This window comes from Aspergillus oryzae, chromosome 2 (genome assembly GCF_000184455.2).
Source record: "Aspergillus oryzae RIB40 DNA, chromosome 2".
Lineage (NCBI taxonomy): Eukaryota > Fungi > Ascomycota > Eurotiomycetes > Eurotiales > Aspergillaceae > Aspergillus > Aspergillus oryzae.
Window position 1 is genome coordinate 5,224,154 of NC_036436.1, and position 27,568 is coordinate 5,251,721.

Sequence of the window (27,568 nt, forward strand, 5' to 3'; positions counted from 1 at the left end):
GGCATTGCTAAGCAACGTTGTATGATAGCATCTCAATGGCCTAATCAAGCCGACTTTTGTAGTTTTGATACAACTCAACGACTCAATTGGCGCACTCTATTATAAACAAGATCAAAACCTCGGGGTATCATCAGCACATATAACAAGAAGCAGGAGGATGAAATTCGAAACACAACAGATACCGCCTAGTATCAGTTCATGATACGCATCGTCCCAAACGCAAGGTTAACAACCACCCCAACAAACACCGCCAAACCCTTTCGCCAGCTCCAAACCCCCTCCTCCCGCCTCAACCACATCGCACAACCCACCGGCCAAAAGAAACCCATGACAGCGCCCCAAAGCATATCATCTATAGCCCCTCGCGACCCCGACCCAAATCCCCCATCATCATCTGTGAAACCCGCACCCTCTCCAGCCCCTCCTACTCCAGCCGCCATTGCCGACGAACCCTCGTCCATCCACCGATCCTCAAGTTCCCGCAACTCCGCCCCACTCGGCATAGTATCCGGCGTCCGCGACACCGACTGAATAGCCATAAACTGCGACCGCAGCGCCGACACTTCAGCGGGGGTAAACCCCGCCGACAGCAACCGGTCAAAGCCACGGGGCGCAGGAGTAGTCGAGGACGTCTGATGCTGTTGCTGCTGCTGTTGACTCTGCATACTTGACTGATCACCATCTTTTTGTGTCTCATCCTCTTGCTGAAGCGTAGATGCCAACGATGCTTCTGTCGCTAAATCCGTAGCTGAAAGGACGATATCGCCTATCGAACAATGAATATACAGACGGGGTTGTTCTCGGACAGGCGCTTTGCCCTTCCCCTTCCCCTTTGAGAGATCGGTGTCTTCATCATCGGATGGTAGTCGGGGTGAGCGAGTGGGTGAGGGGGGTAGTTTCAGGGAGACGGAGAGTGGGACGGTGTCTTCAAGACCGCGGCCGGCGTAGATCAATCGGAGACGGTGTGAGGAGAGGTTTTGTGGGAGTCGGGTGCGGACCAACTGTTTTAGGCCTGCTGATGTGGTTGTTTCGGGGTAGAGGATGTCGAGGGGGAGGTCGGGGATTGAGGCAGAGAAGCGGATAGTGAGGAGGAGAGGGTCGGATGTTGAGTCCTCCTCGGGATTGTGGTTTGGGGATAGGAAGGTTGGTGTTGTCATTTTCTTATCAATTGAATTATTGGTTGACAGGGGAGTGCATAAAATGACCAATGTTTGCGCGAGAGTTGGGTATTTGCAGGGTTCAAATGTGTCGTGTCGTAGCAGGTCGAGATGTAGATGATGCTATCTGCGGAGTTAGTGGACTGATTCCCATACGGAGTGATTAGCCCGCGCTAATTTGTTACCCGATAAGGGCCCACGTGATGCCGGGGCTGCTGTAAGTGGTATACCTATCATTTTTCTGGGGATCAGAGGCTAGGATTTCTATCTGTTCTATATGATCTCTAGTAGTTCTTTCGTGGAGTTCTAAGTTTCATCCTATTCATGTTGTGCAGATATGGCGTACAGCGGTATTCTATACTAGTCTCCATCACTCAACGTCATGGCGGGAAACTCTCGTGCAGAAGCGGAAAACTTCCGTTTCACCTACCCATATGATATCAAATCTTCCGGAGAACGAATCATTTGTAAGCACATTTAGAAATGTCTCATGAGTTTTTGTCATTGGATTCGATATCTTTACTGATATAGAACAAAGGGAAAAGTGAGCACAATCACTCAGGATGTGCATAGGTCCAATGGCCAAGGTAAGTCCTTGGCATACAGGATGATAATGAAGCAGTATGTATTACACGATGTGGGCTTTATAACCCGGGAATCACTGGTGTATTCAACAAGAAGAAGGGGGAGACTCGATAATCCCAGGAAAAAACAATCCGTAAGAACGCCATCCGATGCACCGTTGATAATTCCAAAAGGCCGTGAAAGAAAATCGGAAGGGTGATCTAAACCATAAAGGATTCACCGCATCCACATGATTCCTCTGTTTAGAATGTGTTGGCAAACATGGTTTCACAGACATTAGAGGAGTAGCTGGGAAACATACTGATATTTGGGTTCTTGAAGATGAATCTCCTGCTCAACTTATCTTCTTGCCAATCCATTTCACTACCGATGATGCTGAACAACGCCTTGCTGTCAATCAAAACCTTGACGCCATCCTGTTCCACCACTTCATCGAAGGTACCCGGCTTCTCCACGTATTCGAGGTGGTAGGCGAGACCGGAGCAGCCACGGTTCTTTACGCCAACTCGGATCAATTTCGGGTCCGGCTGAGACAGTAGTTTACGGAGTTGAACGATAGCCTCGGGTGTTAACTTCATAGCCGCTTTCCGTGCACGTAGCTTCCTCCTAGGCTTTTCCGCGGGCTTCGGGGCTGGAGAAGTGGATTCGACGGGCTTGGACTTCTGCGCCTCATTCTCTCTGAGACTGACATTTGGGAAGATTCCTTGCTGCTGTGTCGCTGTCTCTCGGAGCGGAGGGAAATCTGCTGAGATAGAGGTGTCGTAACTTCCGCCGCTCCGGGGAGGTGGAAAAGCGGTCGGCAAGGAATGCGGGCGATACGCAGTAGCGGTCTGCATGTCGCGCTTGGAAGACCGGTGTGCATTTCCATATGAGGAGAACAGACGATGGGCGGGGGTCTTGTAGGGGCTTCTCACACAGCGCAACATCGTGGCGGATGATGTCACTGGAGAGCGAACCGTAACTCTGCTGAAGGACATGGTGATTGTAGATATGAATATGGGGTGTTCAAAGACTCTATGCAATGATAGAAGTAACAAAGCGCTAAGTTCTCATGAAATCTGAGGTGATCTAGTGGAGAGGGAAAGCGAATTGTCGAGTAGACGGGGGAATTGATGTGAGTCGGAGGATGAGTTCTGTTTTGAGGCGGAAGAAAGTCAGCAGTCGGTTAAGAGGGTCACGGCGAGTACCCGGCTGGCCAATCATCGTCGAGGTGTTTCTACACATTTTCAGTGGCGCCACTTCTCATCATCTGATCGGGATTCTGTCATTCTAATCTAGTGTCATTTATGGGGTAGATTACTTTTAGTCGGCGAATGATTCGCTTACTTTGCATGAATGCGGCTCTATTTTTCACTACTCTTTTGGCAGTAGTGTAATTGTTCTATTGACTTGGATGCTATGGGGATGAATCCGTCATACCGTTAAGGTGATTGTCAGCTTTCTTCCCGCAACGGATACCTCAGGCAGAAAGCGATGACTAATGAGTCTCTTCCACATTCGATTCTCAATAAAAGTGGAATGTCACGAAGGTTTGACGAGTACCTTCTGGTGCACTGCCATAGGCATTCGTAATAGGCTCCTGGAATGACGCTACTGCAGTGCCTATGAAGGTGATGCTAGTATTCAACGTGGTAACAGATGTAAAAGATGTGTCTCCTGTCTCTGATATTAAGTTTTATCGCCCCTGACTAGAACGATTATGTCATCTTCAATTGTATTATTGTATGTTAATTAATTGTTTAGGAAGAGATATATGGGAGTGAGGTAAATAGGATCTTAATCCTACGACCCTATAAGACGGATGACCTAAAACCTGAGACAACAAAAAAGAAGATTTATTTTTATATCAAAAGATCTCAAACAAGTGGAGTGTTTTGAATGAAATGAAATGTGGCTTGAGCGACCAAAGAGCGTGCGTGGCTCATGTGGGTTTGACCCGAATAGGCAGAAAAAGGATGTGGCCGTTCTTGGGTGCGATACGACGACGACGTGGTGGTAGTGATAGGAACAATAGAACTCATACTCCACTCCATTCTTGCCCGTCTGTCTCTCGCCCGATTGTTCTCCCCTCTGCGATGCTAGCCGTGGTCCTATGTTCTATGCAGATCATTGAATCCGTCTAATCATCATGGAGTCCCCCTTAACTCAGCAAACTAGACCCGAAACCTTCAAGCCTAAAGTCGTGCAACTATACGAGAACTTATTTCAAGTTCGTCCAGCCACCTAACCTTCTGGGTTAATAAATACTAACTTAATCCTTGTAGACCTCGGACTATAATGAGCCCTCCGAAGGATTTTGGAGGGAATTCTTTTTGCTGCCGCCTGACCGGAGCCAGCTCAGCTCTATTCTAGACCAGCTCAGCCCTGATGAAACGCTCAACTTGCAGGTAACATCCCAACCATGACTTGCGGAAATGCTCTTTCTCTGTGTTAACTTTGCATTAGGTCCAAACCCAGCAGCTTTTTATTCGTGCTATCCGTGAAGCTGCTTCGGGAGCCAGTCCCGTGGACTCGTATGCACTAGAGGTGCGTATATTCATAGAATCCATTGCTTTGTCCTGCAGCCTCTGAGGAGTGACGTAGACCTTGATGGTCTTTCTAGCCTGTGTCTTGAAGAAGAAGTACACCAACCCTAGTTCGGATGTCATTACAGTTCTTGCCGGTCTCGACCATGTTGACCAAGTTATCTCGAACTTTGTCGCCGTATTGGACGGCATTATTCGCAATGGAAGCAGCTGTGAGTTCCATGGTATCTTCCTGTCATATTGCTGGAACGGGCCCATGCTGACCGTCTCCTCAGTTGATTTGCGCATCAAGGCTATTAAGACAGCTATCGCCATGACTAGTGGCGCATATAAGACTAGTCTGGTTTCGTATTTTACGCATCGCGATTTATTCCCGTCCCTCATGAAGGTTTGGCCTCAATACTCATCTATGACTCTTAGCGTACCCCAGAATGTCTAACTTGTTGTACAGTTCGTCCAAGAATCTGAGACTCCGATCCAAGTATTTGACCCTTTCCTTCTTCTGGGATTGCTAGCGAACTACAACAAATTCGAATTTCAAAACCCTTACCAACTGCGACTTGACGACTTTGTCAACGAGACAAGCATCCAGAAGATTGTCAAAGGAGTCGGTGTCTCATGCGCTGCCGTGAGGAACGGTTATGTTGCTGTGCAGGACGACGCCCCCGAAGGCTGGACGCTGTTCAGCACCTTGGTTTACTTTGGCCTGGGGGCGCTCTCCCCCAGCAAGAAAGACAAAGCTAGCCCACCGAATGCAGAAGAAGCCAAGGAGATGTTCGCGACGCTGTAAGACAGGGTGCATCCACAGCATTTGACCAACAACTAATAGAACTAGGCCGGCCCAGCAAGCAGCTATCCTTCTGGCTACTTATGACTTCACAAATGCCAACAAACTTTTTGGCCACAATCTAATCAGCCAAGCCCCAGAGAAGGACAATGAAGAATCGCCATTTGCCAGTTTCCTCTCGCTGACGTCCTATCTGCTGCACCACGCCTACCGCTCTCCAAGGATAGCACACTATGCCGAACTCAACCTCTTCACGCTCCGCATCCTCGCTGAGGACTCCACCCTCTGCAAGCACCTCTGTGGCGAAGAGAACAAAAGAAAAATCCGTCTCTGTCGCCAAAGACAACCATATCTACCAGTAGTCACAGGGGACCGCGTCCTTGCAACAGTCATCTTCGACATCATAATCGATACAATCTCCCACAACCTACGACGACGCCTCGACGTCAACATCTACAGGTACATACCAAACTCACTCCCAAACCCACTCCCACATCATACCCTATACTAACCGCACCAACAGCCACTCAATCGCGATCCTCCTCCGCCTCCTCACCTACCTATCCATGAACAAAATCCGCCTAGCATACCACTGGTCGGAACTCTGGCGCAATCTTCTCTCGCTGATGCGCTTCCTAACAACCTACGTCTCCGACCTCTCGTCCAACCCTAACATCACCACCCTAACCACAACCCTCGTAGACTTAGTCGCATTCTGCGTCTCCGCAGGCGACACTTTCCTCCCAGATCCTTCCTCCTACGACGACCTTTTCTACAAACTAGTCGAAACAGGACCCATCATCACCAAATACCGCGACGTGTATTCCTTGAAACAATCGAGCTCAAAACCCACAGACCCCAATACATCCAAAGACGTCCACGTCGCCGCCGTCGACACCCTCATTTCTGTCTCCACCCATTTTTACACCCTACTGTTTAACCCGGAGCAGACTGATGCGAAGCCCGATGCTGACGGCCAGGGTGTGGCGCCTATCCCGGCGCACCGGAAGAAGAACCTCGGTCCCAGGGAGGTGCATCGCATCATCAAGCAGGGGTATGATACATTGAGCATTCAGCCGCCGGAAGGTCTGAGCGCCTGGACTAGGTGGCGCGAGACGGATGCGAAGACGGAGTTGAAGCAGGCTGCCCGGTGTGTGGTTGAAGATGCCAGGCAGTTGGTTGTGTAGGCGGCTTACTTGGTTTGGGTTTGTTTGTTGGTGTGACTTGACTTTCATTAAAAGTGCTATGGTTTCTGTGGGAACTTGATACAGATTGCCCATGATATCTGTACTTATTTTGGTCTATGGAATCGAACCTTGAGGGCCGAAGAAAAGGGAGGTCAGAAGATTAAATCGTTCCATAACATTCGCCAATTTCCTCTAATGTTACAAAGTGAACCGTTAGAAGCCATAACTCGCGTAAAAAAAAAAGCTTATCCTTCCATGCTCCTGAAACCACCACAGTGCTGTAAATAAATAAACGAAAGGAAATGTTGTGCAGAAAAAGAATAACAATTTAGCCCGTCATGCAATATCACCATGTTTTAGAAGCAGTCAAGGTGTACACTTAAGCCCCTTTAGACCAGACGTGAAGTAGCAGTACCAGGGTTTGGGTTTGCCACACCCTTAGATTTTTCGACATATTCATTGCTGGCAGTCATATATCTGGTAGCAAAGTACTGGCTAGAGTGTTTGCTCAACCAGAGAGTGAACTTGGAAAGCTCCTCGCGGAGTCTGTTAGTAGATTGGAGATCCATGTTGGTCTGCGCGATTAGCTCAGGCATAGTGGCTAGAGATAATCAGTGGCAGTCTTCAAAATATCATAGAGAAGATCATACCGAAAAGACGAGTTAAGTGCTCGGCACCATAGATATCCAAGGGACCTTTGTCGGCGAAGTCTCCCGATCCCGACTCCCACTTCTTGCGGAGGTTTCGGTACTGTTCGCGTTCAAAACTGTAAAGGAGAATTTTATCAAGGGCTTTGTCAAAATACTCCTTGATTCCCATGATAACTTCCTCAAGAACATCCAGATCAGCCGAGCTTGTACGCTTGGGCTTCTCTGCCTCTGAATAGTCTTCTAGGATTTGATTAACCGAGCGCTTAGCCGGCAAAGCCACGACTTGCTGGTTCTTTGTCACGTTCTCCCAGTCATCGACCAGAAGTGACTTCAAATTGTCGGGCATAACAATCCTCACAGATGGCCGTACATAAAAGCTATCCTCCTGGGAGCAATTTTTGTCAGTACAATTGGGTCGAGGAGCTACGATTCCCAACACAGGTGTCAGGCCTCATCATCGGCAGCATGGCCAGATCATGGCCATTGACAGATTTTTGAAGATGAAGAGTAAATGTAGCAAGCTCACCTTTTCGATATCGTTATCCCTGGCTCTCTTGGTTCCGCGGCCAGGAACGGACATCTGGCGTTCCTCGCTTCCCCGGGCGGAGCTACGATCGGAACCTCCCCTTTTCTTTGCGGAGGCTTTGGTGCTCTTCTGACGGAACGCAGCCTCGGCCTCACGGCGAAGAGTAGTTGCAAGTTCTCTGTTTTCTTCGGTAAATTTACGAAGACGATCTTGCGGGACCCAGTCATCCCAGCTAAATGTGGCAGAAAGCCAGGTCAGCCAAATCCACGTACACCCGCCAATGCAGATGAAAGATGTTTTATCCTCAACACCCATAGTGTCCAGAGGAGCCTCGTAGCTAGTGGAAGAGCAAGGGGCAGATACAATCTTGCTCTTGTAGGAATGAAAGATCGACGGAACACGGGAAACGCAAAACACCAAGGCTATACGTACGTGTTTTTCCAGCCCTTATAGTGTACTAGGTACTCATACGGGCTCTTGCGGTCGTCGGGATCGACGTGTCTGACGTCGAGAATCTTTGCCTCGTATAAGATCTCATGGTGGAAACAGAGCACTCGCTCGTCTTTCTGATAAGTGGTTTGGCCAGCTGGTGCCATTTTAAAGAGGACGAAGGCGCAAGACCCAAGTAGCTTTTTGTCTTGAAAAAGGTGGGGTGCAAAGAAGGATGGAGAAGTTGGGCACCAGCCACGGGATTTGGTTTAGAAGGTAGAGGCAGAAACAACCCTGAAGTGGTTGATGTTCCCAATACTCGCTGTTCCTCTTAAAGACCACGTGCCATGCAATCAATCGATGGCCGGGAGAGAGAAAATTTCAGTGCAATGGGATTTGAAGATGCAAGTATCCGGTCTGACGGAGACTGACCCTAATTGCACAACTAATGACTGTCAGACAGTCCGTTATACAATTGGAACTCTGCTGACAAGAACCCTGGCTTCTCGAAGCACTGATATTTTTGAGACAAGTGCCCGAGGGATTGGGAATCAGGTGAAGATAACAAGCGTCAAAGGCTACAATACAGAGCAACACTGACCTCCGAGCAATGAGGGTATCTGAATGGAAAGGATGAGGTGGAGGAAGCGGAAGGAAATCTGGAGTATGACTTGTGTTGCGCGTGTTCAGGGAAAAGACCCGAAAAGGTAAGAAAGCGGAAGTGGAACTTAACGCGTGCTGAAAAAGGGCTAATTTATCGGAGAAAGGAACGTCTTCATCTTAACCCATTCCCCCAACGTTCACCACCAACACCCCTTGTTTTCTTGATTCTACCATTCTTCTTTCTCGAGTCTACAGCAGTACTCTCTACTGTATTAGACGGCGCGGCTTGCAGATTCTTTTTCTCTTCTGTTACACCCCGTCATCAGTTGCTTCCGCAAAGACTGGTCCGATTGGTCCAAGACAATCTTGACCTTGAATACCACACTAGCCAAGAATCGTCATACACCAGAGATCCTAAGAGTTCCCTAAGAAGAGAAAGGGGAAGAGAGACTTGGTTCTCTCTGATTCTTCACTTATAACTGTATATCCCGGTAGCAATTCGCGATCATGGCTCCATCAGAAGCATCCATTCTAAGCAATTTCCTTCTATCTCCGGCTTCTTTGCCCACAATTATCTCCCTGCGACAATTCACGGAACTCTTTCCAAAGCGCTTGCGCTCTCATCCACATATTAGAGCGCTTTATCGGGAGCTTCAGCAACTCCGAGAGCAAGACATGGATTTAGTCAATGGAAACATTGACCAAGAACTCCATCAAGGAGAGAGCCAAAAGGCAGAACTTCGCAAATCCATCCTAAACACCGGTGTGGATGGTATGAGTGCCAATGATCAACGCGAGATTGATATGGACGTCCAGTTGTTTGGCCAGACATCCACCGCTGCGCCCAGCGACTACCATTCAGTATCGAGTCTCCTCTCCGCCATGGAGACAGCTTGTGCTAATATTGAGCACGAAATCTCTGGGGTTGATAAAGACGCAAACACTCTTATCTCGGAGCTTAATCTCATAGTAGGTGAATTGAGTGATCTGCGCTACGGTAAAACGCAAGGTCCTGTTGGGACAACAAGCGAAGACATGATGAATGAAACTATCGATGGCTTGGAACATCTCGAAAATGCTTGCTACCGCAAGTCGTGATGGCAGTCATCGTGATGCTCCGAATTTCAGCTGCCCCAGGCATGAGTCTTTGGTGTACTGCTTAGGGGCTTGCGGAATCTTGTCATCGCCTGATTAGGGTGATCAAGGGTTTGTTCCTTATCTTGGAAGGAAGCTTCTATATAGCATCACTAGAGACTCAGTCTGGGCTATGAACTTTTCTAGCTCCTGATCTCCCACAATCGGCACCTTTCTACACGGTATCTATTGTTCTGTTGGCCCACAGGCGATAGCCTCAGGCGTAGAGACCAAACTACTATCATACTTGCGATTCCATGCGAGGGAGCAAGGTCTAGACGAGCCTCAGGAAGAACTGGAAGAGTAAAAAACCTCTATGCCGGGCCCAATGCCAATAATCTACGGTCTTTAACAGGCAACGATGGGGATTGGTTTCATCCTGCTAGCTTCTCACGCCTCAACTCCTTGCGCCCTGACTCCTGAATCTGTTGTTAACAGTCTATACCCGTGTGGCCAGCAAGCTCACAAGATGTCCAGCTTCTCCAGACAATTCAGCTTAGCAAGCGCAATAAAGAGGTATATGTATTTAGAACTTCGGCGCATTTTTGAATGGTTGATCAATTTCTTTCAAGTGGCAAGAGACAATTGAACAAAATCTAGCGCTTGCAGTTAGACATAACGTCTTCGGGTTATTCTAGGAACTGGGAAAATCGGCTAGACGTGGCAATTTCGCTCATGTTTCAACCTGTGTATGGTTGGGGTCTTTTATGTATGGGGTGATGGTGTATTCTAAATTGAAACACTTGAACGTGTGGACGAACAGTTGTCTAAACTAGATTCCCAGGAAGGGTTTCTTATTCACTGTATCTTCACAATCAATGATTGGCCTTCTATCATGGCTAGCTAATTAACAATACGCCAGCTGTGAGCCGAAATCTCGGCACCGTCTGTCCTTGACTCTTAAATTAATACATTCAGCATTTACTGCCGAGTCCCGAGAACTGCCAGCTACAACAGATCTGCAGTATACTTAGATAGCAAATACAGAACCATTAGGTGATTCAGGACATATACTTAGCCGATGATGCAGTTCTGGCGCTTGTTAACTCAGGGATTTGAGATGCAACTGGATCGACCATGGATCTGAACAAACATTACGTTAGATGAGCTGGTCGCTCAGTATTGGTCCTCTGGATAGGCCAATACCCTAAGAAAGCTTTCGCAACAAATCTTATATGAACAATGTTTCCCTCCGGTTGAGCCCAAGGCTTTCCTGTAAGACAATGCCTTATCTCTCTGCTAGACAATCATTTTCTATTCTTCAAGATTCGATTTTATATAGATAGGGTTGATAGTATTCCACTGTACGCCTTTCTTACTACACAGTACCTACATGTCCTGAAAAGGAAAGAGGGCCACTGATAAGATTGATAAGTGGGGAACCGTCGAAGCGCGTTAAATCGCGTCTCCAAATCTCATCTCCTCACCACCAATCCGTCATACTCGTCATCCAACCAGCAGTAACTCCAAATATACGAGAAAGTCGCCTTCTCGCAGATCAATCCTCTCTATATGCTTCTTTAGAAAAAGCTACAGCATCAACATTGGACGCACAATGCCAACAATCCCGCTCCACCCACGCGTCTCTTCTCCCACCTCCCTCCCCAATCCCCTCCCCCAAGTCCTTCAGACGCCAACAGGACTTGCAATCCTCGAACTCCAAGGCACGATTAACCTCCCATCGCAAGAAGCTGAAGACGAATCTACGACCTCCACCAACGACACCCATGATCCCTCAATCCCCACTTTCGAGACCCCAGTTGGCAAGCTCATGTTCCCCGATTATTCGCCACACAGGACTGCGCCTGATGACACCAAATGGATGAAGAGGGTTTATCTATATGTTGGTCGATACCAGCGCATGACGGGTGAGGTGAAGAAACTGGCGCAGCCGCTCGCTTTGGTGCAGCGGCGGCAAAAAGAGATGACCTCTGACTCCGATGGCGAGGAACTGGAGATCGTCGAGATCATCAAGTATAAACTGTTCTTTAAGAATCGGCCTGAGCCTGTCAATGATATTTGATTTGAATTGGCTTCGGACTGCGTCATGAGTCGGGTAGAGGATTGGTTGGTGCCTTGGATGCCATGGTATATCGTCTTCTGGCAGACTCTCGATCAGAAGATCTACGCGGACAAAGACTGTCATTTGCTTGCCAGGAATGCGACCAATTACAGAGAGCGAGAGAGCAATCGGCAGGAACGTCGCGGTTGGCATCAGCCTCGTTGGCTATAGGACATCACTCCCCCGTGTACGGGGCGCAAACTACTACCTAGACACGGCTTGTCTACTACCGCATCCAAAGCTGTAGCTCAACCGAGACAATGACATACGGGAGACACTGCATGTCCTTCCTGACGAAATCCACAGTCAAATCCATCATTGGTATTTTGGCCCTCATCGCGTATAACCCGCTCAATCAACATATGGTCATAACCAAAACAAGCGCAGCGAACCCAGTGAGGTCCAATGAATGAAGGTTCTGGGAGTCTAAAAAGTTGCAAAGGACACAATGGAGGGGTACGCAGTGTCCCTGATTCCGCGGGATCGACAAAAGAAATACCCGGACGGAAATTTGCGTCCCAAAACGGACTCCATTCCGCACTATTGCTGCATGAAAGTATCAATTCAAAGCACAATCAGGTCACCATGTTACTCCTATTCTCGTTATCAAGCAATCCAATATCGACCTCTTTATCCAAAATATGTCTCATCGAGTCTTACGGGGCAAGCAATAAGCAAACGCAGCATTGGTAATCAACATCCGACTCCAACCGACATCCGAACTCCGTCGGAAGGGAAACGACGCAGCTCAATCCATAAACTTCAACTGTAAGAAAAGAACCAAGTAGAAACTCGCAATAATAACTGGGTCCAATACAATACAATCTAAAATCACCAATTACCCCGCCTCACGCGTACTTGGTTACGCCAATTATAAATCCGTCCCCGTCGGGGGTATATATACCTAGTCATCCATCCTTTCTCTCTTCCATAGATTATATCCAAGAAACATCGCAAGCCACCTGTCTCTAAATTCACATTCACCTACCTACCTCCGGTACCTAAACTCCCGCTGCTATAAACTACATCACAAACCGAGCAACCAGACGAGGAAATACCAAAAATGGCCCCCATCGAACGCATCACTCTCTTCAACATTCCCAAAGAAGAAGACCGGAACAAAGTTCTAGAGCAATACAAGGTTCTAGCGAAGACAGCGACCAAGGTAATTATTCTTCGACCCTCTCCAATGACCTCGGTGTATCTATGGAGGGGTTGTTAACGAGAACTTCTGTGCAGGACGGCAAACCGTACATTCTTGCTGCAACAGCGGGACACTCTTTCCCGGACCCCCGCAACAAAGGATACACGCTGTCCGTCAAGACGACGTTCGCTTCGTTGGAGGATATGAAGTACTATGATACCGAGTGTGAGGCGCACAAGGCCCTGAAGGCTGTGGCCGGACCGGTTAAGGAGGATGTTTTGACTACGTACTATGAGAGTGTTCTGTGAATGATTATGGATTTCTCTTTTTTTTTCTTTCCTTTTTTTTATTCGCTTTTCTTTGACTCGAGGTTGGATGGGGCTAGATTGTAAGCCCATAACCTTGAATAACATGTATCCATGATATAGACTGCATACATTGGGATCTCTTATTCTGGTAATCAAGAAAATATCCGCTACACTAAGTCAGACACTGAAAGCATCAGGGGGATCAGACAGGGCGAGAGCGGATGCGGTCTGGAATTGACCAAGTCACTCATAACATGGAAATCGCTTCATAAGATGCCTGCTCATAAAAAATCTCGGCACGCTGCCGAGAGCTCGCGCTGCGTTAGAAGAGAAACATGATGATACAACAAGCATTTGTCCTTGCCAGAAAGCCTCGAAACGGACAAACACTAAGAACGCTCCGTCAGAGAAATGTACACGCAAGTCGGAGACCAGGAAGGTGAGGAGGCCCGTCACATTTGGACAGGTGAAATGTACAAAAAAAGCTCACAAATGAGTGGAATTTAATCAAGGGCCTTGCGGAGATCGCTCCATTTCTGTTTCAGATTCTCGTGGTTTTCATGGATCTGCAGCGAACGTTAGATACTACTTTCTAAACGGCAAGTATGCGGTGCGGCTTACCTCTGCCCATTTCATTTTCGCCTCCACGAGTTCTTTCTCCATTTCCGCCATCTGTTCCACCATTGACCGGTTTTCATTCTGTACCTCCATGTTGCGCTTCATGATGCGATCCATCTCAGTTTGGAGCTTCTCTTCGACCTCTGCCGGCTGTTTGTCCACTACAATCTTTAGGTTCTTGACCTGCATATTCAAGGCGTCGTTCAGGTCAGTTAGCTCCTCATTTTCTACTTTGAGATGGACAAGTTCAGAAGCAAGCTGAACATGCTCCTTGTCCGACGCCTCAGCTTGTTCTTCCAGTAATCGGATCCGGGCACTCTGTGTGGCTACCGTATGTTTGAGGTTCTCTAGCTCTTGTTCGCGTTCTTTTTCAGTCCGTACTTTTTCCTCCCATTCCGCCGTATAGGCGCGAATCGTCTCGCCATCAAGAGGAACAGCACAAGCATCCTGTACCAAAAGATCCGCGCGATACACTTCCTTGTCGGCAGCCCCCGAGCTGCCGAAGAACCCAGACTCGAGGATGGACGACGCCGAGGGCTGTTTGTCAATGTAGACATCGAACAAGCGCTCCTTAAGGAAGGTGGTCAGTGGAGTCATGTCCTTCATACCCAGAAGCGCCTCGGAGTTTCGACGCATAATGGCGATCGCAAATTTAAGGATTGTATTTTCGAGTCCCTCATCAAGAATTAGATCGTAGATGCGGAGAACTAATTGTAGGGGGAAGCGATATGCGAAGAGGGTCAGGAACCATTGCGTGGCATACAACTGCGGATGTACCCCTCGCCGGCGAAGGTGGCAGTATAAGGCAGGTTCCATATCCTCGAGCAAACGTTCGAAAAGGAAAAGGCTGCGGTGCAGACCAGGCATATCGTGGATGAACATCTCTCGTAGGCCATAGTGATTCATCAACTTGACCAGCAGCGTAAATGCTTCAGCCTCATCCATCTATAAGAAATGCATGTTAGCATGAGACCTTTCTTGAGGTGTGCATTCAAGTCACTTACATTAAATAGCAGCGGCATAACAATAAAATTCATGCCCTGTGCATACCCCACGGCCTCGTCGTACAGAGCGTACGCTTTACACAGGCCAAACAGACCTTCCTGGTTCCCTTGCGACACAAAGTAGCGGGAATAACTCGTGCGAGCACCCAAATCCCGCCGAATAGTCTTTTCCAGCTTCTGTAGGGCCACGCCGTCTTCCTTCTCCTTCTTTTTCCGAGCTGCCTCGCTCGCAGACTGTTCTTTTGCCAGTTTTTCCGGGTCCACTTCGTGTGAAGGGCTAGGGGACCCGTTGACCGAATGCGCTGCCGACCCAGAATGTTCGGAACGGATGGACGATCGAGATGAGGATGCGGACTCTTTCTCTCCGTTTGTCGTACCATTGGAAGTTCGGGATTTTTCCTTTTCTGTGCCACGCGCAACCAGTTCCCGGTAAACTTCTTCAAGTTCGGGGTTTCTGCTGTCAGCCAGGACTTGCCAGATGACCCCTCGAATGGTCTGCGGGATTCCCCGCTTGATAGCAGCGTTCAACTCTTCGGAATTCGTGCCCTTCAGCGCCTGGGGACCACGGTTGACTAACTGCTGCCATAGTTCCCAATCGACAGGCGCCGCTGCGTCAGTTGCTGAGGCCGAGAAACCAGAGACTGTTCCCGGAGCGAGATTTGGGTTCACCGTTGGCGGCACATTGGGCGGCGATGTTGCTGTTATAGCTGCAGAATCGTTCTCCCGTTCTTCTGGGATGCTTGGGGGTGGGCTTCCAGCGGATTGACTGATGCTTGCACGTCCCGACGCGACACTTGCTTCATCATTTTCCGAAACTAGCCCCTCATCCCGCATCCTAAGCATTTTAAACTGATCCTTCAAGCTGTTGCGAGCTGGCTTTCGGGATCCCGTGCTCGCACCATCCTGATCCTCACCATCCTGTGTTCGGCCGGCCAATTCAGGATTACTGGAGATCGTGGATATAGAAGCAGCCGTGCTCCGGCGACTGTTCTGAGGGGGTGATTTCGTCTCTTTGCTTCCCGTCGAACTCCGAGTAAGCCAGGCAAATGGGCCTGTGAGTTTTCGAGCAGGTGGTGGTGGCGGTGCAGCAGGGGCTGTGTTCTTGATCACTGGAGGAGCAGGGTCTGACAGGCGAGGATTCTGAGCCGACATCGAATCCCTAGAGGATAGTGGAGGAGAACCAGGGTTGTGGCCCGGACTTATATCGTGATTCTCGAAGGGCTCATCATCTTTGTTGTTGCTGGCAAGATTCACCTCGTCGAGGGAAGTGGTAGACAATCGGTGAGCCGTCAACAGTGGGGATTTCTGTAATTTTTGTTTGCGAGGCGTTTCCTCCGCTTCCGACCGTGTGTCCGAATGAGCATCACTTGTCTCTCCGTTTGTCTTCACTTCGTCCTGTGGAGCGGTTGGCAGGGAGGGCGCGTCGCTTAGCTGAGGCGTGGTAGCCGAAGCGCTCGGAGGACTGTCTGTTAGGGAGCGGGTGGAGGAACTCTGGGGAATCGACACGGTCAAATTGTTTTGAGATGTTGGAGCTTCCAGGGCATCGTCGAAGGTGTCCTGGTCAAAGAGTCAATGAGTTTAGATTGTAGAACCATGGGGCGCCGGTAGTATCTTACTCCTTCATAGTCTCTGCTATTCCGTCTAGACATGATGAACCGGAGCCCCCTGGGGCAGTTAAATAGGTCTGTTCAAGATTTGTCCAATCGAAAATTCAAATATCACAGTCGGTATTGGAATATAAAAACAAAGTATAGAGGATGATCAGAAGAACGGAAGGGCCATGGCAAGCAGGGGGAAGGAGGTTGTGAGACAGAGTGGAAGCCACCACGCGGTTCGGTTTAGTTGTTTAGTTGACGGAGAAGGGGTTGGATATGGAATGGGCCCCAACAGCCACCAGTGGAAATGGGCCACTTGAAGGGGTGTCAAAAGGCAGAAGGGAATTTGAGGGGACGAAGGAGTAAAGATAAAAATATAAAATAAACCAAGACACTAAGGTTCGGGGTATATGACTTTTTGCTGAGTTTGTGGTTTATTTATTCTAATTTTATTTATTTTTAATTTTTATGTTTCTATAGTATGTATTGTGTATTATTGAGGAGGAGAGAGACTCGACGACTTCCACTATCTCAATGGGATCGTTGGTAACGTTGGCTGATTTGCTGGTAAAAGCTTGGCGGGTCTAGAGTCCCGGTCAAAAGTACTGATCAGTGCATACTTTTCTTTTTCCCTATTGTTTCCTTTTTTTTTTTTTCTATTAATGTTTATATTATTTGATTGTCCTTTCCTTCTTTTCCTTTTCAACATCTGATCTTCCTGTCCGTATGTAAATGTGGTTCAAATTAAAATGTTGTATATATAAGTTTCGTATTTCGACTACGAGTTTAGTGTCTACTAGTAAATATTCAAGTGTATCCGTAATTTGTAAACATTCCTGAAACTCCCCTGAATTTCTGCCATCCATGGATGAAAAAAAACCTATTGGTCCCCACAGCCCAACTAAATGCGCCTACTATAAGGACGACTCCAAACTAAACGACGGACTAACCACCACCGACAATTCGACCTATAGGAATTAAGGAGTCGACTTGATGAAAAGGTAATTCCGCATTTAGCGTTCTATGATATGTTTATACAGGAATTGTGAAGCAAGGAGGAGCTCCTTTAAGCACAGAGTGATCGCTCAAAATCCAACCACCGTCCACGTCTAAGCGGGTCCATTTTCTTCAGTTCCGAGATCCAGCTCAAAACCTTTTGTTGGTCGTCACTAGACATGGTCCCTTGTATCTTCGATGCCAACAAGGTACAGTCGATTAATGCCTGGTAGATATACTTACAATCCTCTGCCCCATCCAGCATATCCTGAATCTCCTCGATCTCTTGGCGGACATAGTCCAGCCGCTCCGACTGACTGAGGTTTGGTGCCATCGTCTGCCCTGATGTTGCCGGGTCAAATGTGCACATTAAGTTTTGATGATAAAACCATAGTGACTGGTCATATGGGTCACACAGGGCGCGATGGATAAGCTCCAGTTCTTAGTTGCATTAGCGAAGAAAGCGATCATTTCTTATGTAAGATAGGGAAACGTACCGTCATTGAGCATCTTTCTTCGTTCCGCATCAGTGGCTGATTTCTCATTTAGCAATCGCTGGATAAGCTTCGTCCGATAATGCCACGCGGAAAAGTTAGAGAGATTGGTCCCGATCATCTTTTTCGCATACTCGAACTCTGCTTGCGCCATACTTTCCCCCTGTTCTTCGGACGTTAGTGTCTCTAACGTGTCCACAACAACTCGTCGGTAGCCCCAGCCATGGAAGTTTCTGCTGTCTAGGCGAAGCATTTTGCCCACAAGCGCTAGCTCTTCTTCCCAGATTCTCCGGGAGATGGAGAGCGGCAGCAGACGTTTAGCTTCATCTAGAAGCCATAAACGATAGTTCCATATCCAGTAGCACTTGGGAAAGCTGCGCAGTAGCGGCATCAGGAACAGCAGGTCATTCTTGATTAAAGTAGTTATCCTATCCGCTGCAGCTTCAGCCGAGTCACTTGATGCAGCTTGTGTGAATTCGTGTCGCAGAACCTGGCGTCGATAATTCCACACCGTGTAGTACTCCGGATTCTTGGTCAACAATTCGGAGATTTTCTGAAGGGTTTCAGGCGTATACTGCTGTTCTGCAATCTGGACTACCTATCAGAACGCCGTGTGTATTCTGAGGAACAAAGTAGATATACCTTCGCACGGACTAAATGATCCAACTCCTGGTATTTTTCTATTTTGCGAAGCTCTTGTTGACGAGCCTCTTCGGATTTCTCCTTCAGGCTGTAGCGGGGTATCCCATGCTGCCGAACCATCCATCAGTAGGTGTGGGGTATGCAGAGGGGAGGTCAAAAATTACGCTGGCCATGTTGACCTGTTGTCTATCTATGAAACACCTGACTAGTTGAAACGTGCCACCACCAGGAACGGATGGTTTTCACAGGCCTACCAGTAAGGAGAACGATGAAGTAGAAGTCACGGCTGCTCAACTCCGTTTGGAGTGCTTTCCCTATCGGGACGTCACGTGCCATACTATACTGCCTCATCTATACGGGATCACCGTCCACCTTCCTTCAGCTTCCAACTTATGTACTGTTTATCAAGGGATATGTTATCGCATTACAGCACAATAGTCTTATATTCGGGGTCTAGGTTTCTATGATCTGGACCCGTAACCCCATTCTTTTTGACTTTGAAGCCATTCCAGAGCTGACCATAGCATTCAATTATTACATCTATTACAGGCCGCCAACCGCAACAGCTGAGCGTTGTTATAGCAATGATAGGCTCTAAATGCCATGTATTGCAGAAGCGGGACCCTTTCATGGAAAGTAGACCGTCAAGGCCTGAGCTCATCTCGGACACCTCTAGTGATGACGACTCCAATCAATCAAATGACCATGCTATTACTCCACCGCCCCTCATAGGGCCTGTCACTCATTATGGAGTTAATCTAAGCCCCAGCTCGCCTTTTTCGGGGGAATACAAAGATAGTCGCACAATTCCTCTTCATGTGCCTGTGGCAAGCAAAAGGCGTCATACTGTCTGCAACTCAAAGAACCCACGTGTGGAGGTAGATAGTGTTGCCAAACAGCCATTATCGCCTGCCAGAAGTCGACCTAAGGCTAGGAGGTATACTACAACTAATACAAATGGCGATTTTTCGAAATCCCCAGCCTCACCGGACAGGTTCATACCCGTTAGGCAATTTATGAATCCACCATCAACCTTGTTTCATATTGGTAAGAGCCCTCAGGAGCTATCCCCTGAGGAGAGATTTCTGCGCCATCGTTCACAGAAAGAAGACCCGTTTATGCCCACGCGCCCAAGACGATCTGCAAGCACTCCTGGAATACCCTCAGGACGTCCACTACAACTGTACTATGGGCCCCGTTTTATCAATCTTCCGGCCATCACAGGGATTGATAGCTCATTAAATCCAGAAGCCGGGCCTAGACAAGTGAGTAACGGGGCTGTCTGGCATGTTGGTGGAGCATCTACTGCCGTAGGCAGACGATCTAGGACAACTTCTAGCCGTTCCGGGGGACCCTTGACAAGTGGAACAGCTGCTCCTATGTACAATGCTAGTTTCTTGCCATCTGTAGAATCGGCCGAGAAACAATCCAAATACGAGTCAAGGGTGGCTCTTGCATTGGATATTGACCCTGCAAGAACCCTTCTCAACAGTCATCACTGCTGGCCGCTACTTGAGTCCACTCCAGCTCCATTCTCTCCCCTCTACGAGCGATTCTCGCCGTTAGTCTGGAAAGACAATGCATGGAAGAAGGCAGAGAAGAACAGGTGTAAGTACAGTTCTTTTTATTTTATTTTTTTCATACTTCAACTGCAAATGGTGCTGCATGGTTGCCGGCCACTCATGGTCTCTTGAACCGTCTAACACATTTCCACATGGTAATCATAGGGAGTATTACGCCTCTACCAAGGGAAGATAGCGCAAGAATTGTACCAACGCTACCATTCCGTATACTAGACGCACCTAACCTCCGCGATGACTTTTATTGCTCAACACTAGCATATTCAATCACTTCTGGGATTCTTGCCGTCGGTCTTGGCCACCATGTTTACCTTTGGTCTGAAGCTTTTGGCGTACAGTACCCACCTTTCGCTGACCAACATCCCTCGAACTTTGTAACCTCTCTGTCTTTCTCCTCGGAGAGTGGAGAGAAAGACATTCTGGCTGTTGGCAGGCATTCCGGCACACTCAGCCTTTGGAGTGTTTTTGATTCGGAGATACGTTTTGAAGTTAACCATCCTTATACAATCACTTGTGTTGCATTCAAGCATGTGAATTCGCGCAGAATGTCAGAGAGATTCAAACATGTCGAGGTAGACACAGAAGATCTTGCTGTCGGCGATGATCTGGGTAATGTCTGGTACTACTCAGTTGAGTGGCCTGACGATGAGATCCGGGAAGATTTTGACTGGCAAGGCTCCATGACCCTTATTGCTAAGATATCGGCCCATACACAGCAGGTTTGTGGCATATCCTGGTCTCCAGACGGAGCGATTCTTGCTACTGGTGGCAATGATAATGCGTGTATGCTATTCGAGCTGCAAGATATTATTCCCCCAGGAGAATTAGGCATAATCTCGAAGCGCCCGAATACGCTACGCCAGAGTCGTCTCAATTCATTCGTGGAGAACACACATCAACAGCTCTTACATAGACACTTCATCGCTCGCAATTTACCAACATCTTCCCGTCCTGGTACCGCGCCTTTGTCGACAGCTCTTCTCAGCCGTGTGGGATCACTCATCTCAGATCACGACCGAACGGTCATAGTGCCGCCAAACTATCAGAGGCATCGGCTTGTCCATTCTGCGGCGGTTAAAGCAATAGCATTCGCTCCCTGGCAGCCATCGCTCTTAGCCACAGGTGGGGGCTCTAATGACCGCGCCATTCACTTCTACCACACGCCGTCCGGCGCATGTCTGGCTACTATCAACGTTTACGCTCAGGTGACTGGTCTTATTTGGAGCAAGACAAGGAGAGAGATTGTCGCCACCTTTGGCTTCGCACAACCAGAGCATCCGTTCCGAATTGCTGTCTTTGCCTGGCCAAGCTGTGAGCAGATCGCTGCAATCCCATGGGGCCCAAACGGTAGTAGCTGGGATCGTATAGAGAATGAGTCAAATGTTGACTGCGGCCGAGCCCTCTGTGCAGTTAGCTACCCCTGCAGGCCACCCACTTATGTGCTTGATAAATTAGACAGCCCTGATGGCTCTTCTATATCTAGTTTGGTAAATCAACTCAGGTCAAACAGGAAGGGAGGAAGTGTACATTACCGGCGGGCAGTTGTGCGGCCTAGGGCCAAAGAAGGAGGGCTCTGGTGTCCACGCACGGTCGAAGAAGGATGTATCATTGTGGCCTCTAGTGACCAAAGTGTCAAGTTTCATGAGGTGTGGAGCAGTGGAAGAAAACAAAAGGCTGCAGCTTCTGGGCCATACGGTGGTAGTGAGATCCTCGAGGGCATCGAAGGTTTGGAAGCCCCAGGGAAGGAAGTCATTCGTTGATGCTAGAGCTTCGGGGTGCAGAGCTTTCTGGAACATTGGCAACTATATACTTAGTCCATTGGCATATCATGTCAAGCAGGTATCCTTATGGGGCACAGTAATAGACATGTCATGGCTATGATACAGCAGTCTGTAGGACAAGCTGGAGCCTGGTCGCTAGCTACTCCAGTAGGTCGTGCCACTGCCGCTAGCACCACTGACTCCCATATATTCCATGTCGTCAAAACACTCGTAATCGCGTCATACCAGGGGGGAAAATTCTAGCAGAGAAATACAAGGCAAAAATAAAAAACGAAACGTCAGCGACAGGACTCGAACCTGTGCGGGCGAACCCAATAGATTTCTAGTCTATCGCCTTAACCACTCGGCCACACTGACGATTGATGTTTTTCTGCTTGCTATTTAAGTATATAAGCCTACACAAAGAGTACATTCCTGTGCTTCGACGACATATGTACATCCTCAGAAATGTGGTATCGATCTACTGTAAGTAACTTTGTACATCTTCGTTCAATTCTTCCGGCTATTGTTCTATTCCCATTAGCTCGTCTTCGCGTGGTATTTTATCGAAAATGCATTATTGGTCTGGTCTATGGTGTGAAGTTGTAGATTTGGGGTCTTATATATATATATCCCCCGTTGCTGACGCACGGGATATTCTCCAGTACAAAACTAGGTCAATTACCAAAGTTGGCGCATTGTTTCAGAGGGAGCACACAGACAACATACGCACAGTATGAGTACGCAAGAATAAAGAACCGCCCAAGGGACAGCTCTTGAACGAGCTACCTTACTCTGCCGGCGTAATGCTCGTACGGTGGATAGGCAACGGGGAATACGAGTATATAGGTATTCGTCTCTGAATAAGGAGATAGGTGTAAAGCTATAGGTCTAGAGACTGAGAAACCTCGGATTTGTACGTGCTCACCCCCGTGTCAGCAAAACTAGGAACATATATCAGCGCGATAGATGCATGAAGATAGGTAAATATATGGTAGTAGCAAGCCAATGTAGATGCTAGTGAACAAGGTCCCCATACACTATGGGAATACATGAAACAGTTTTAAAAAATTTCTTTCTCTTTTTGAGCACTTTTTGTCTGGGTGTAAGAAACACGATACCCCAGGAACAAACACAGAAGAACAGGGTATAAAAATCTAATCTATTTTCTCGCCTTGTTCTTCCCCTTCCCTCCACTACCCAGCTTGGTCTTCTTTGGTGGCGGCTGGGGAGCGGAAAGAGCTTCATCCTCGGATTCATCTTCTGTGTCGGCAATGAAATCGGCTACCGAGCCGGCGCTCTCGGCATCATCATCCTCGTCGTCTTCGTCCTCCTCCAGGGACTCCTCAGCGTCGGAAGAGCCAGCAGACTCCTCTGCCTCAACATCAAACACATCTTCGTTCTCATCGTCATCCTCCTCACTTCCCTCTTCCTCGTCCTCTGACTCATCAATGCCAGACTGGACGCCGTTCAGCATGGACTCGTCTTCGTCAAAGGTCTGATCACGAATCAACTTGGTCCGTGGAGTGGCCATATGCTTTGCAGTCTCAGCATCGCTATCCTCCTCCTCAAGCTCCTCCTCTCCCTCGACGTAGATGACGTTGTCTTCATCCTCGCTCTCCATCCCCTCCGCCCCACTGCGGATGGATTGCCTCAAGCCGAGTTGCGCGTCCAGCATATCAAGCTTACCCTTAAGCAGCAGCAAAGACGACAGACTTGATGAGCGCTGATCCATAACCTTGTAGAGCGTAGCCATACGCTTCAAGAGATCTGGCTGACCAGCGAGCGCCCCGCCATGTGCGACACATGTCCATTGAATCCACACGAGGAGGTGTCCGTACCGACCAGGCCGGGCAGCAAGGCGCTCAGCCAGCTTTTGGAGAAGTGTAGCAGCCAGGGACGACTCCAAGCGTTGAATGGTCGTCCGGATGATCGAGAGCTCACCGGTATGGAAACAAGATTCAAGCATGTCGTTATCGTTAGTCTTGAGGGACTGCGTAAGGACGGTGGAGAGCGAGACACCAGATGGAATTTGTTGGACTGCTTTGTTGGGTTTCCCAGGAACAAGAGACCCGATGCGGACATCGTCCTCTAGTTCAGCCTCAACATCAATCTCAGCTGCATTTGCCCGCATGAGCTCGCCAAAGGAGGGTTCGCCCGTCTCGTCCTCCTCATCTTCAGGATCGGAGTCTCCCACGTTATCCATCTCCACATCGCTGTCGGTACCCTTCTGTTTTTCAGTTTCCTTCACTTCACCCGACTGCTTGCGATCTTGGTCATCATCGTCCGAGTATTCATCGCTATCCGAGACAACGTCTTGCTTGGAGTCTTGCATCTCAACATCATCATCTGCGAGATCTCCTTGCTGTACCACTACCTTGGATTCATCGACCTGGCTTTCACCTGTCTTCCTTGCGCCGTTCGTGGTAACCGATGAGAGTACCGAGTCGGACTTGCTCTTGACAATATTCTTTGTGCCCGTGAATGCCAACTCGTCGGTTTCCTCGAGACAAGAAACACGCTCGAAAATAGGAATGACGCCTCCTTCAGCATAAGCAATGACTAGATCACGACCTTGAAACGATGCTGTTACCACCGGGACGAGCGCATCAGAACCCTCGTGGCGCGTGATTTTAATGGAGCACTCTGCTCTCCTGGTCATCTGCCTTCCCTTTGCCTTCAAGCTCGTGGCAGCCTTACCTCCCTGCAAGTCCTTTGGCTGAACGAAAGGCCTCATGAAAAGCTCAATTGTGCCGTCGTCAGTTACAGCTGCCAGGGCTTGCTTTTCCAATGACAACGAGTCGCCTGCCTTCCCCCCGACGCCGGTGTACAATGACAACGAAGATACTTCCTTTTCAGCCACCAAATTCATTACGAGTTTCCGACTTTCAGGATCAAACACATTGATATAACGGTCATTATCGGAGCCGAGGAATAACCCGGCAGAAGCGGACTCAGTGGAGGAGGTGAGAAGAGTATGGATAGAATTGCGCATGGCGGGGAACGCAATTGGCGCTTCGTTATTATCAATATCAATTATATATGGTGTTTGAGATGCGCAGATAACAGGTGGGTTTGAGGGAAGCGGGCGTGCCAGACTCGTGACCACCGAGGATGGAGGTAGGTTGACTATCCTAGGATGCGATGTTAGAAAGGCCTCGAAAATCCCACGACAAGGGCATATAAGCTCACTTTGTGCTTTTCCCGGTGCGTAGATCCCATTGGACAAGTTTGTTATCACCACCGACACTCCAACCTTCTTGAGCCGGCTTGCCCAAAGTAAATTTGAAATCCTTAACCCCTTCATCGTGAGCTCCAGCAAGTGTACCGACAATCTTGTCCTCCGTAGGCGAGTACATCCGGATATCTGAAGCACTGGTGCCAAAGGCGACAACTACATCTCCCTGATCGAACCCACCGGCGGAACCATTGACGTCGGAGTGTCGCTTCCTCTTCTTCTTCGACTGTTGATCGCGATCCTTCTGCCTTCCTGGATAGTATCCCCAGTCTAGAGAGGTGATCGTCTCCTTAGGACCCAAAACATGCTCGCATTGTAACCGGCCGGTATTCGTATCATGAATTCGCAAATGCTGTGCACCAAGACCCTGAATGACAGACGCGAAAAGCGCCAATTGATATTCAGAGGGTGCAAATGACGCTTTTAATATCGAAGATTTGCTCCCCGTATATGTCATGCCGGATATCGCGGGCGACACAGCGGAGGAAGTTTTCGAGGCGGGCGGACGAGACGTCTTCTTACTCATTTTGACCAGATCTGTAAGTGAAAGTAGAAACAAACAGTGTCACGGAACAGACACCAGGTAGTAAAATAATCCTAGCCCCGCTTCGACTTTGAGCGACACCTGGATGTTGAGAGTCTGTTGAACTGCAGACTGTCGCCGTCTCTTGGGCGGTGTTGCTGAGAAGGAAAAAAAAGTTCTGTAGAGCCAGTAGATGGCGCTTGACCTGTTATGGTCTAGCGCCCTTCTAAGTGCTGCAGGCGTCTTATCTAATCGCCCGCCTCTCTCTGTATCTAAGTAACTATTCTGTACTTTCCTCTCAACATATGCGTCGGTCCTAGACGTGTTCGCAGAATGTCGAATCGGCCTGTTATTTCCTCTCCCCCCACGGCTAACAAACCTAAGTGTATCGAGCTCGACGTCCGAACTTACTCACCCAGATATTCAGAATCTCAGAGGGTTAAATGCCTTCTCCAACTCACTTGCAGCTTTGCCTTTATATCAGGCACTGAGAAAAAGCATAGCTTGCTTCTTCTATTGGTCGATTTCATCAAAGGATTGGAACTTCATGAGGTTCACAAGTTGCATTCTTCGGGCCTTGGGAAGCAAATATGCGCAGTTTCTATTCTGACTACAACTGGCATACTGTCGCATATTCTCCGCACAAGAGTCATGCGTTGTCGGTTGGTACACTTTGATTCATTTCCATCCACCCAGACTCAGCTGCACAAAAACCCCTTTGTCGTGTTCCACTCCACAGACAAGTCAGGGGTGACTGATAAAGCGCGATATTGGTGATTATTCGAAAAGCAATGTGGCGTGTCCTGAGACCAGCAGAACAAGGGATACAGGCAGACGCCACCGCTACGCTACGGGTTCTACTAGAGGAAAAGTCGAGTTAAGCTCATACTTATAGTGTGGCAGAATCAGTTCTTTAGAGATCAAAGTGATCAGGTATCAGAACTGTCGATGCTTCTGTCGATGCTCTCATTAGTATTCTATATTTCTCTTGGCATGACTAACACGCCCATTAGTGGTTATGTCAGCAACCCAAGGCTAGACCTAATGCAATGCAAGGGAAGGGCTCAGGGCTTGGGGCTTCCTCGGGTCAGCAGATCATCCTTTTCTGGATCGGTGTGTAGCAAACCAGCCATCAACCATATCCATGATGCAGTTTTCAATCCCGTCATAAATGCCTAACAGATTTTTGGGTATGTCATATCTGATCTCACTCACGGTATGACAAAAGATACACTTAGCGAGTGGCGTCTCATGCGATGTGTCCAAACCAAACCTTGAACGACTTTCAGTGTTCTTCAATCATTTCTTATCTCAGCTTGATCTTTTTTTGCATGTCTGATTTTTTTTTTTTCTTTTTTTTTTTTCTTGGGGAGAGCTGAATATTTTTCGAGGATGTTTCCGACAAAGGGACTCCTGGTACGAGGATCCACCAGAGTTGGAAAAACCCAATCGTATCCATGGACTCGTAGAACGCGTCATCCGTCAGCCAATCAACGGCCGCTGAATATTTAATTAGGATTAGTGTATCCGATGGAGTTAGCGGCAGAGGACGGACGAGCGCGACGCGGCCGTTCGTACTTAAGGATTCTAGCACCCCCTCCGACTTTCTCAGTCTCTGTTTCTGGACCTGAGCTGAGCTGCGCGCCGGTCACGCCTTCCTTACCCTTTTTTCTTACTTACCGCCTCGCCTAAACCTGCGTGTCCAAGGTTACCCGTGACCACCCCTGGATATTATCATCATTTATTATTATTTTTTTTTACACGGTCTAACGCGTTGTCGCGTCGCGCTTTCAGATAAGAATCCCAGCCACAGCTACTGCACTTGCCCTTTATTTTTTATTTTTATTTACTATTGTCATTATTATTCCGTTTTCATTTGATTATTATTATTAGCAACAACTCAAACCCCCAAACCAAATTAACTGTATTTCTATCACCCTTCACTCTCGATCGCGATTCCACCAGGTCCATTTAATCACTGTGGCCTCAGGCATATGAGTTGGCACGTGCGATCCTTCCAA

The 27,568-nt window shown here is 48.3% G+C and overlaps 10 protein-coding genes and 1 non-coding gene across 11 annotated transcripts; 4 read left to right on the top strand and 7 right to left on the bottom strand.

The window, feature by feature from the left end:
* Nucleotides 1-191: 191 nt before the first annotated feature.
* AO090003001145 (DSC3 family protein) lies at nt 192-1,157 on the bottom strand (the record flags this gene model as incomplete). The annotated part of the gene is made up of 1 exon (XM_001820186.1): nt 192-1,157. One exon carries the CDS (start codon nt 1,155-1,157, stop codon nt 192-194), a length of 966 nt encoding a protein of 321 aa, XP_001820238.1.
* Nucleotides 1,158-1,942: 785 nt separating this feature from the next.
* isa1 (Fe-binding Fe/S cluster assembly protein ISA1) lies at nt 1,943-2,719 on the bottom strand (the record flags this gene model as incomplete). Its single annotated transcript, XM_001820187.3, has 2 exons — nt 1,943-1,980; nt 2,044-2,719. The coding sequence occupies 2 exons, from the start codon at nt 2,717-2,719 to the stop codon at nt 1,943-1,945; spliced, it is 714 nt and encodes a 237-aa protein (XP_001820239.1).
* A 1,151-nt stretch (nt 2,720-3,870) lies between these two features.
* On the top strand, nt 3,871-6,241 carry AO090003001147 (ARMH3 family protein; the record flags this gene model as incomplete). The annotated part of the gene is made up of 8 exons (XM_001820188.3): nt 3,871-3,951; nt 4,007-4,129; nt 4,188-4,268; nt 4,326-4,479; nt 4,543-4,655; nt 4,719-5,053; nt 5,103-5,513; nt 5,578-6,241. 8 exons carry the CDS (start codon nt 3,871-3,873, stop codon nt 6,239-6,241), a joined length of 1,962 nt encoding a protein of 653 aa, XP_001820240.1.
* A 389-nt stretch (nt 6,242-6,630) lies between these two features.
* AO090003001148 (MRG family protein) lies at nt 6,631-8,013 on the bottom strand (the record flags this gene model as incomplete). The annotated part of the gene is made up of 4 exons (XM_023235198.1): nt 6,631-6,842; nt 6,892-7,276; nt 7,418-7,649; nt 7,850-8,013. The coding sequence occupies 4 exons, from the start codon at nt 8,011-8,013 to the stop codon at nt 6,631-6,633; spliced, it is 993 nt and encodes a 330-aa protein (XP_023090237.1).
* Nucleotides 8,014-8,956: 943 nt separating this feature from the next.
* AO090003001149 (Cnl2/NKP2 family protein) lies at nt 8,957-10,140 on the top strand (the record flags this gene model as incomplete). Its single annotated transcript, XM_023235199.1, is given in 3 exon segments — nt 8,957-9,418; nt 10,061-10,099; nt 10,114-10,140. The coding sequence occupies 3 exon segments, from the start codon at nt 8,957-8,959 to the stop codon at nt 10,138-10,140; spliced, it is 528 nt and encodes a 175-aa protein (XP_023090238.1).
* A 998-nt stretch (nt 10,141-11,138) lies between these two features.
* On the top strand, nt 11,139-11,606 carry AO090003001150 (Ctf8 family protein; the record flags this gene model as incomplete). The annotated part of the gene is made up of 1 exon (XM_001820191.1): nt 11,139-11,606. The coding sequence occupies one exon, from the start codon at nt 11,139-11,141 to the stop codon at nt 11,604-11,606; it is 468 nt and encodes a 155-aa protein (XP_001820243.1).
* Nucleotides 11,607-13,600: 1,994 nt separating this feature from the next.
* AO090003001152 (putative GTPase activating protein (Gyp5)) lies at nt 13,601-16,368 on the bottom strand (the record flags this gene model as incomplete). The annotated part of the gene is made up of 4 exons (XM_001820192.1): nt 13,601-13,663; nt 13,719-14,660; nt 14,720-16,276; nt 16,336-16,368. 4 exons carry the CDS (start codon nt 16,366-16,368, stop codon nt 13,601-13,603), a joined length of 2,595 nt encoding a protein of 864 aa, XP_001820244.1.
* A 1,012-nt stretch (nt 16,369-17,380) lies between these two features.
* AO090003001153 (Rab geranylgeranyltransferase BET4) lies at nt 17,381-18,619 on the bottom strand (the record flags this gene model as incomplete). The annotated part of the gene is made up of 3 exons (XM_023235200.1): nt 17,381-17,652; nt 17,808-18,381; nt 18,611-18,619. The coding sequence occupies 3 exons, from the start codon at nt 18,617-18,619 to the stop codon at nt 17,381-17,383; spliced, it is 855 nt and encodes a 284-aa protein (XP_023090239.1).
* Nucleotides 18,620-19,030: 411 nt separating this feature from the next.
* AO090003001154 (WD40 repeat domain-containing protein) lies at nt 19,031-21,786 on the top strand (the record flags this gene model as incomplete). Its single annotated transcript, XM_023235201.1, has 2 exons — nt 19,031-20,058; nt 20,196-21,786. The coding sequence occupies 2 exons, from the start codon at nt 19,031-19,033 to the stop codon at nt 21,784-21,786; spliced, it is 2,619 nt and encodes an 872-aa protein (XP_023090240.1).
* A 297-nt stretch (nt 21,787-22,083) lies between these two features.
* On the bottom strand, nt 22,084-22,164 carry AO090003t00012. Its single transcript has one exon. It is a non-coding gene; the product is annotated as a tRNA-Ser (tRNA).
* Nucleotides 22,165-22,948: 784 nt separating this feature from the next.
* AO090003001155 (Utp12 domain-containing protein) lies at nt 22,949-25,008 on the bottom strand (the record flags this gene model as incomplete). The annotated part of the gene is made up of 2 exons (XM_023235202.1): nt 22,949-24,244; nt 24,979-25,008. The coding sequence occupies 2 exons, from the start codon at nt 25,006-25,008 to the stop codon at nt 22,949-22,951; spliced, it is 1,326 nt and encodes a 441-aa protein (XP_023090241.1).
* Nucleotides 25,009-27,568: the final 2,560 nt, after the last annotated feature.